General features: G+C 38.1%; 1 protein-coding gene across 1 annotated transcript in view; it reads left to right on the top strand.

Moving 5' to 3' along the window:
- Positions 1–1,120: 1,120 nt before the first annotated feature.
- The window catches only part of LOC109484263 (mucin-like protein), a gene marked incomplete at both ends in the record, with an annotated part of 15,553 nt that continues 6,670 nt past the window's right edge, over positions 1,121–10,003 (top strand). The window contains 16 exons of the mRNA XM_019787521.1: positions 1,121–1,237; positions 1,459–1,570; positions 2,061–2,194; positions 2,793–2,935; positions 3,403–3,585; positions 4,294–4,458; positions 4,742–5,168; positions 5,608–5,751; positions 6,150–6,269; positions 6,606–6,820; positions 7,141–7,228; positions 7,539–7,712; positions 8,007–8,120; positions 8,321–8,578; positions 8,796–8,951; positions 9,324–9,514. Of these exons, the coding sequence (XP_019643080.1) occupies positions 1,121–1,237; positions 1,459–1,570; positions 2,061–2,194; positions 2,793–2,935; positions 3,403–3,585; positions 4,294–4,458; positions 4,742–5,168; positions 5,608–5,751; positions 6,150–6,269; positions 6,606–6,820; positions 7,141–7,228; positions 7,539–7,712; positions 8,007–8,120; positions 8,321–8,578; positions 8,796–8,951; positions 9,324–9,514 (2,741 nt within the window). The remainder of the gene's footprint in view (positions 1,238–1,458; positions 1,571–2,060; positions 2,195–2,792; positions 2,936–3,402; positions 3,586–4,293; positions 4,459–4,741; positions 5,169–5,607; positions 5,752–6,149; positions 6,270–6,605; positions 6,821–7,140; positions 7,229–7,538; positions 7,713–8,006; positions 8,121–8,320; positions 8,579–8,795; positions 8,952–9,323; positions 9,515–10,003) is intronic.

Here is a 10,003-nt window from a genome sequence, read left to right as displayed (position 1 = left end):
GTAATTGTCACCCACAAAGTTGTCTCTCAATACAGTGCAGAAAACTCCGTTTCTACCATTTATAAAAAAAATTATATCTGATTTTCTTTTGGGGTCCGCGCGGACCCCAGCCGGCTTTCGATCATAATGGATACACTGGCGTTCTTATACATTACCTTATTTCCGTCTTTATATGTTTTTATTGCATTCATTGTATGTCTACCAAGTTTTCTAGAGAATGGTGTAGTAATAGAATTGAATTTTAATAACTTTGGTGTAATTATGACGTCATATGGCGTCAGAGCTAATAATATAGTCCGCCATATTGGATTTTGACCAATGACGTCATCAAATTAGCATATTCTATGCATATTAAATGTTTAAACTTATATTTATTTATGTAAGATGTTATTAATGTTGGAAAAGAAGTGTAATTTTATATAAAACTCAGAAAATTTTTATGTTTAAACCAAATTACTTCTATTTTCAAAAAAACTACCCGTTGCCATGGCAACACAAAAAAAAAAAATCAACTTACTAGTATAAAAATAATATGAACTTTTTTCCAGATACATTTTAGGAAAGGTCTCCAAATTTGATACTTCTAGCGCAAGCCGTTTAGCCGCTATCTGAGATCAAAGTTGGGCCTCAAAAGCCCCTTCAGTCTGAAATGGGTTTAAAAATCAGGTATTGCTTCTTGTCTTCTTTTCTTCACCAAAAAATAGAAAAAGTTCAAAATGTATGATTTTTGTATGTAATGTGGACACAGAGGTTCCCACATCAGTTTGCAAAACAATTGAGCTGGTAGCATGTTGATAATTTCTAAAAATTAGAAAAAAACTGCTCTGGGGTCCGCGCGGACCCCAGGTGTACAGATTAATCAGTCCGGGAAGGTGTTCTGTTGAGGGTTAAGGGCATAAGATTCAACAATTAATACAATCGTAACCCGTATAGTTACCAGTTTGGTTAAATTTACTATAAAGTTTAATATCTACCTACCTAGTTGTTTAGGACAGTTAATACCTTAATTGTCAATTGCGGAACCCTAAAGCTAGCTATTCCCATGTGAGTACATTCACAAAGTGTCACCAATGCTGTCCTGTCAAGGTTACTAAATACAATTTGCCCCCTTTTTTGACAGACATGAATGAGTGCACGTCTGATCCTTGTCACCGGCATGCTGACTGTGGAAACACAAACGGCTCCTTCATCTGCACCTGTAAACAAGGTTTCCATGGAGACGGATTTGAATGCTCCGGTAAAAAACATACTGCATTATTGACACAAACTGCTGAATACTTTTCGATGATGCAATCATTTTCGATCGTGAATGAAAAAATCTGTTACAGGTTCGTTGTGTTCCATATTTCGCCATATGTTGATGCTGTATTTATTTCGTTTACATTCACATTCACACAGCTGTTTGTTTTATGATAGGAATTGAAGTCTCTTCTTGACTTTGTGTTCTTTGCCCAACAGAAACTGATGAGTGTGTTTCCGATCCCTGTCAAAATGGAGGTACCTGCAGGAACGGGCTTAATAAGTATTCGTGTGACTGTCCAAGTGAATGGCAGGGCGTTAACTGTGAAAGAGCTGAGCCATTCACTTCGTACCATTTGAACACAAAACCAAGAACAATGTTAAATGTTGTATGCTTATGTTGAATTCAACGTGATGCAATGAAGAAAATAAAAACCACTGATCATCTGCTATTGACATACGTGAGTCCTCGAAAATCTTATTCCAGTAGCTTGCAAAGTACGAAAAATGACCTATATGGTGTTTGTGTGTGTGTGTGTGTGTGTGTGTGTGTGTGTGTGCATACATTAACGGCTCAAAGAGCCCCTCATTTATATGTAACTCAGCCTAAAAATTCCTAACGTTTTTTTTTAATAATCGCCTAATCGTTACCAGCAATATAAGATTCCGAACTATATAGTAAACAATCTTGTTGTAGTGGTCTACATGTACATTGATTTCAAATCACACAGTCGTGAGAATAGTTTTCTGTAATAAACATTCTCTAAGATATGCATAGATATCTGCGCAGTAGATGACAGGCTCCTTTGATGTTTGCCTGCAGATGTTGATGAGTGTCTCATAAAAAAATGCCATCAGAATTCAGCCTGTAACAACTCACCGGGAAGCTACAGCTGTACATGCAGGGAAGGCTTCTATGGAAATGGCCTCACACGGGATAAACTCGTGTGTAGAGGTAAGTTATGATAATCTAATTAATATAGAGACTTTACAATTATACAAGATATGTAAGAGAATGTCAACGCGAACGTCTTCAAATTTTTATAGCATGCAGGAATAAATGTATAGTGGACAAAATGTAAAGTTATTTTGACATCTGTTTAAAAAAGAGAAGAAACGGGGTTTAATAGTAGGTGATAAATATGTTGTAGTATTGCTGTAAAGCATACACTCACTTAGTGCTTAATGTAAAGTTTCAGTGCCAACGCTATGTTTTATATCCTCTAGAGCACATATGGTCACATGTGCGTTTATCTTATCTGGGCTTGAATATGCAATAAAGACTACTTAATCATATTTAGCTGCGAACTGATGCTTAGCAATGTTAATCTTGATCTTAGGGTAAGGGGTTGGAATCCCAGTCTACCTGTTAAAACTGAAAATTTTGCTAATAAAGTTAGAAAGCCAAAGCAGTCATCACATCAAATTGATAGTCATGGTGTCAAAGTTGATATTGAATGACAAACTGTCCTTAAAAATGTAGGCTAATGCCTTTCAATGAATTAAGTTACCATATCAGTGATATAAATATTAGAATTTGTGTTTTGTTTCAGAAATCATCCTTTTCCCTTACGATGAAGAACAAGGGGACGTGTTGCTGCCTGACACAGACGACCGCAAGGACATCTCTCTACCGTCTCTGATTGACATCAGTATAGGGTTTCCCTTTTTTGGACAGTTCTACTACAGCCTTTATGTAAGATCACTTTTCTTCTCCTAGCCTCACACCACTTAGATCTATAGAACCTTGAGTATAAATTCTTTTTTTTTAAGTTGTTATGATTATCGCGAGTTTTGTGTGTCTCTTCCATAATTCAAAAGTATTTACGGTAATCCGATTAATTTTTTAAAGAAATTATTGAAATAAAGTTCAATAGTCACTATGTTCTTTAATAAGGAATAAATATATGTAAAATGTATATAAATTTACTAGGACTGCAAATTATGTGAACTTTGAAGACCTTGCCTTATCTTTCCATTAAGAGAAAATTTGTTTCCACACGACCGGCCTGAGGGCAGATTTGAGCTTCACATAAAAAAAGAATGGTTCAAAGAAAAACAAAAACGCATGTACATGATAGCTAGATAGAGTTGGATGTAGATAAAGACGTAAGGATGTCCTGACATAAGGTTGTGGCAATTATTCGATCCCTTTCTTTGCAGTTCTCCGATAACGGGTTGATAATATTCCAGCCGACGGCGCAGTCCCGTGCGCGGAGGGAACCCTACCCGAACCCCAGTCTGTTCAGGAGGAACCAGACCGTACAGGCAGGATTCCCTCCTATGGTAGCAGCGTCATGGGGAGATGTGGATCTCACAACGGACGTGGGGAAAGTCTGGTATCAGGTAAATGACAAACTTAAACAAGTAAAATATGAGATTTTATACCTACGGGCTTTTTATTGTATATTTTTATATGTTGGTTGCGCGCCGCAGGACTAGGGTTTTAAACAGAGAATTTATCGAGACCAGACACCCTTCTGTGCGAGGGGTCACCTTCGTGGACGAGACCGACAATGCGTAATACACGCCAAAGGTCAACGGTCGCGACCCCTTTCACGCTCAAAGGGGTGTTCTGGGGCCACCAAAAGGCACCATTTTCACGCCCGAAAATACAATAAAAACAAAAGAACGTGCATGGTATTCAGCCCAATAGCAAAAAATATACCGAGTCCCAAAAAAATCCGTCCACCCAAACGCGAGAAACAGCTGCGAACATGAAAATCTAAATCTCTCACAAAACCCTTCCGCGGAAGGATGTCTCCTCCCCCTGAGGTAAAAAAAACTCAGCAGTATAGAAGTAAAGACAATTGTTTGATCTTACTCTTATTAATATGATATTCTTAGGATTCTGGACGTGTAAATCACTAACAAAGTTTAACGTAAATTGTATTCATCATCACACCATAGAACTATATAGACATATTATCTATCATAGATGACCAACATTTATCATAAATATAAACTGTTACGAGTCAACAGATTGTTTTGTTAAGAAACAAGAAACTATTGTATGTTTACCTACAATGACTGATCCCTGTTTTTTTCTACCAGGTGTATTCTGATGACAACTCAGTAGACAATGTCACACAGACAGTGTTTGACATGTTTACTACGAGGATGTACCAGTCCTTCAGCGACACGTTTGTGCCCACCTGGGTACTGGTGGTGACCTGGGACAGTGTACCCTCTGTCGAGGCAATGTACACAAAACAAAACGTAAGTCTAACAACATATGATTAAAAAGAGTAAAATTGACAAATATGTTAATATGATTTTTTTTTACTTTTAAGCTTAACGAAAGCCTGTCTTTCAGTAAAGAAATTGATTTGTTCTTTGAGACGTTAGCTTTGAAAAGTCTAAAGAGATACTTGTTATATTATGAGTTGTCAGTATGAGTCTTGCACACCTTTATCAATGTTTTAAACTTAGTGTTATAACTGCATGCGCAAAGAAGTTAAGCCAATAGCATTTTTCAATAATGTCATGTTTCTTCTTTCAGCCAAACACATTCCAAGCCGTCCTGGCCACCGATGGATCAGATTCCGTCGCTTTCCTGACTTATAAGGAAGACAAGATGCTGTGGACCAATGAAACCCAGGACGTTCTTCTCGGGTACAACAGCGCTAACGGCGTTAACTTCGAAAACATCCGGCTGGCAGATCCGTACAGACCCGACCAAGTCAACGGGAACACGGGGCTGAAAGGACGATGGGTGTTTAAGTTGGAGAGCGATGCCACACGGAAAACGAACTACAAGAAGCTGTGTCGTGACTGGTACAAGACAGAGCCAGACCCTTCAGAGTGGATTGTAGGAGAAGGCATGTGTCCTTGCACGCTGCTTCAGGCACTGAGGGACCTACGCTTCGCCCCTGTTACATTGACATTGTCACCCTTTGACATCTGGTCACTACTTCTAGTGAATCAAGGTACATAGCATTTTCTTTTTACATTTTACATTCAGCACCGCTTAAAAGAAGAAAAACATAGCATACCAGACTCTCAGACTTTAGGCACAGATTTCGTAATGAGTACTATATGCTATTGTCAAATTAAACGTATTTGTTTGATGTTTTGCATAACACAGTCGAAAATATATTGTATAGAATGGAAAATTTACACGGTATATAAGTATATGTTGTGTGAGGACTTTTAGATTATATTGATATCCCTACCTACAAGAAGCGGCAATTAGTGGTTAGAGTCTCTAGACCAATGAGAGTTGACCGTCGAATATTTGAATTTTTATGTTAAAAATTTTCCATTTCTTCGTTATCGCGGAGTATGGTATCTACATGTTTTGTGTATTATCTGTTTGATATATGAAGGCCATTATGCATCTTCATGATAACTTGCTTTCATGTTTAGATCTAGAAGTTTGCTTCAGTCCTCTGTTTGCCAGCCCGACTGGTTCCAGTGTAGACTGTTGTTACAAGTTCCTGGCCCTGAACGCTGAGATACCCCTGGCTGGAAGTCATCACAGATATCAACGGTTCTCCCAACTTCACACTGGTAATTATATTATAAACATTTTGTTGGACTAAACTCTAATTACGGTACGATAAAATAAATAATTTGCTTCTTAGTTGCATCAGCCAGATTCTATCAAATTTCATATATGAATCCATGACAACACTGGTGCACAAACAGAAGAACGACACCACGAGTTCTAACTAAGGAAAGGTAAAAGTTGACACCTTTCACATCGGGACCATTGTGAATGTATAAATCATGTGGGCATTTTGAGTCACAAAAATTCCTTTAGCAATGTTCCCATCAACGCCGGACAAATTTAGATCACATTGGCCCATGTACCCAGCCTAAACTCATTCATACCTATTTCCTGTTTTTAAGTGAATTCAATTGAATTGAGAATATACATTGGCTTGAAAATAATCCTTTTTTTTCAGACTTTGACGTGAATCCCAAGTCCTGGTGCTGTAGCCTGTCTGACGATGAAGACTTCTGTAACCTGTACTATGAAAAGAGGCCTCCAAACAGCTGTTCTTCCTACAGGCCACCACGTCTAGGTACGCCTTACAGGAGCAATTGTATTTTTAAAAATCAGTTTTATGATGGTGTAGTGTAACTAATATTTAAACAATCAGCACAATTGATATTTCTTTATCATAAATCTGTTCTGTTTTCAAGAACGTTTCATATATTAATTGTCAATTGTCAATATATTGTCAACTTTGAATCCATACACAATTAGACATAATTTTTTCTCTGCTCCTGCTTATGTGGTATTGTTATAATTATTATTATTATCTTTGTTTCACAAGGAAGGGCTGCAGACAGGAATTTACATAATATTTTAGCACGTAAACCAGGTAATGTTAATGTATGACCGTTGCCTTTTTTAGCTATAACGTGGGGAGATCCTCACATGAAGACACTAGACGGTCTCGCCTACACGTTTAACGGGTTAGGAGAGTTCACCCTTGTCAAGACGAGTGGGGCCAGTGTTGAGTTCAGGCTGCAGGGGCGCACAGAGAAAGCCATCGCCAACGGTACCCAGGAAGTGGCTGAGGCTACAGTCTTCACGGCATTCGCATCAAAGCAAGATGGCTCCTCGACGGTAACTCCTATACTTGTTCATACTGGTTCACCAAGGACCCGGTCTATTACGTAGTATGATCGGTATAAAACTGAAAGCATTCTTGTTATGGTCATGCTGCCTTGTTGCGAAAAGTCTGTCTTAGATTGTTTTTGGTGTTTCTTTTGGTGAAAACATTGAGCATGTACGCAACAATTCTTTGTAAATGTTGAAACGCTAACGACACGGAAATAAAGTCTCATTCATTCATTCATTCATTCAACCATTCATTCATTCATACACAGTTTTAATCTTCGTTTCATCGTTCATGAATATTTACTGACTATTCTTTTTTCACTTAGGTTGAAATGGGTATGAACAAAGACCGGACAAATATGACACTAATGGTGGATAAACGGCCCATCAACATCACTGACCTACAGCAGAACGGTAAAGTGTGAGGATGGATGTATTAGAATTAGATTGGAAAGAAAAGTAGTCCATTTGTCATTAAGCCAATGACATGTTTGGTTGTTCTTACAATTGCTATGTTTTTAATTCACATTTTAATTGAAAATGGTACAATTTGAAAAGTTTTTGTAAAATTGCTCCCCTAAAGATCATAAAAAGGAAAACAATTACCTTGGAAAGGAACAAAGTTCCAAACACATTAGAAATGCAAGATGGATAATGGAAACCATCCACGAAACCTAATCAGATGTTTAATGACAACCTGTAACAATTTCTGTGTTTCATGCAGGTGCGCAGCGTTTCGCCAATCTGACTATTCAGTACAATTTCAACTCGAACCAGACCAGTGTGGTCGCCTCCTTCTCTTCGGGAATAACAGTGACCGTCACGCTCCAGAAACTCATGCTGAATGTTCAGTTCGGGGCGCCGGATTTTTTCGAGAACACTACCCGAGGCATGCTGGGTAAGTTGGTTACTTTCTGATAAACAAAATTAACAAAAAATTATATAGCAAGGACCTATTTAGAAGGATATGAAATTATTATCATATGAATAGAATTCATAACAAACAGACAAAATATTTCTGCATGTGTTTTAATAAAAAAATGTAAAATGATAACTTCGGTCCAGCAAATGACAAAAGGAGAGGTCATTTTTTTCCCTACAAGTTACAAGTAGAAAACAAGCTAGCTAATTAATGTAGGGCTCAATAAATCGCATTGTACAGTTAGTTATGTCTATTACATTACATCCACAGGTGTCTGGAACGACAACATTTTGGACGACTTCACCTATCCTAACGGCACGGTACTGCAGGCACCAGAGGACAGAAATCTAACAGAGGAAGAAATCTTCCCGTGGGGATTATCATGTAGGAAACACGACATTTATTATGTTTACATTTTTCTCTAGACAATTGTATACTTATTGTTTACTTATTCGAACAGAATTGTGTAGATATTCGATGTGTTGACAAATGTTATTTTTGTGTAATAATTTGCCATACAGTCCCATCATTATTTATTTATATCTTAAAACAAGAAGAACATTAATGCATTATTTTTTTTGTAGGGCAAATCAGACAAGACGAAAGTCTATTCACCTACGAGGATGGGCAAAACGCAGCTTCCTTTGCCAAACCAGATTTCAGGCCAAAGTTTCTCAACCAACTACTAGCAGCTGTCTCCCCCGATAAACGAAGCGAGGCTGATGTTCTGTGTGGCACAAATGTAGAATGTCTCTTTGACTTTCTCAGCACAAACGACGCAGAAGTGGGAGAACAAACCAGATCAAGTATTGTGACTTTTGATTCAGACGCAGAGACACTGGGTTAGTTTACGGCGCACTTTTCAAAGATTCTGTTATTTTTTTTACAATTTTATCGTGGACTTCTTCAAGTTTATTGCATGCAAAGGCATGTATTACATTTTAGTTGCACTGTAAAACAAAACCAACATAATTCGTACGGATATAGAAATACGAATGACAGAAATCCTTGAAGACACCGTGTTCACTACGACATAATCATGGTATTTCTTTCTTGCAGCCAACTTTCCACCTAACATCACAACCAACGCCACAGTCAATGGAATAGTTGGACAGCAGGTGGAACTACAGGTCATTGCTGTTGACCCTGAGGACAATCCTTTGCAATATTCCATTGGCAACGTCAACAACATTCCTGGGGCAACCATCAACCCCGGTATGTATGTTGTCCGATGTGTGGTAACTTTTTTTTTTTCATTCAGTCGCTCTCTGACATTTTCGTGAAGATCCGTCAAACTATCTGAACGCTTTTATGTCATTATGAAGCATTCCTTTGTATTTTCTTTTCCTCAAAACCACATCTGTGTTACCGTATTACAAAGTAGTACTTCCGTGTACAGAAGAACTGTTTTTATGTCAGGAATACAATAGGTTGACAGCATTTTGGGCGAGTGTAAGATTGACAGGCAGGATAAAAGCAGGTTAAAAGTTAAGGCACAGGAAATGACTGTGTCCAGGAGGTGGCAGAAAGGTAGCAAGCTTAGGATTTTATTAGGGGGCCTCTAAAAATCCGATTCTATTTTTTTAGTTAACGGTATCCTTAGATGGACTCCCAGAAGCCTACAACCAGTGCAACTAGAGATTATTGCCCAAGACAACAAAGGAGCCTCTTCGTCGACCTACCCCATGGTGAAACTCTGCAACTGTGAACACGGTGGAATCTGCAACTTTGTCACTAGGGACTTCACTGGAGAGATCAACCCTGTGGGACAGTTCCAGGTCTGTCTTGAATTAAGTTTAACACGTCAAGACATTATTGATATTGTTCAAATGATCCTTTACCTTTGTACTATTTCAGAGCAGAATCTTTACTTTTTATTTTTTTTTAATATTTAACCTACCAACAAAAAATATTATAGTTATATAGAATTTGCAGCCAGACGGCTTCTTCAAAGAGGAATGATATTTTAAAAGTTGACCTTTCTATGCAAGTGCAAAGTTGACTCTTTTTCATTTGATGCATACCTCCACATCTGTACATCGGGTTAGTACGTGCTCCGTGTTATCAACGTTTTACCCGCATGATGCATTAAGCACGCTCTCTTTGATTCAGTTGAATACATCTCATGTATTCATGTAAAAAAAAATTGATATTTGAACAGTGACTATAAATGGAACATGTTTATGTTTATTGATTTCGTAGCAGATTACGATTTAACCCTACCTAGACCGGGCTTTTTTTGACATGGGGGGACCGGGGGGGGGGCG

This window comes from Branchiostoma belcheri, unplaced genomic scaffold, assembly GCF_001625305.1.
Source record: "Branchiostoma belcheri isolate BF01 breed outbred unplaced genomic scaffold, Haploidv18h27 scaffold694, whole genome shotgun sequence".
Lineage (NCBI taxonomy): Eukaryota > Metazoa > Chordata > Leptocardii > Amphioxiformes > Branchiostomatidae > Branchiostoma > Branchiostoma belcheri.
Note: the sequence above shows the minus strand (reverse complement) of the source record. Positions and strands in the feature narration are given on the sequence as shown.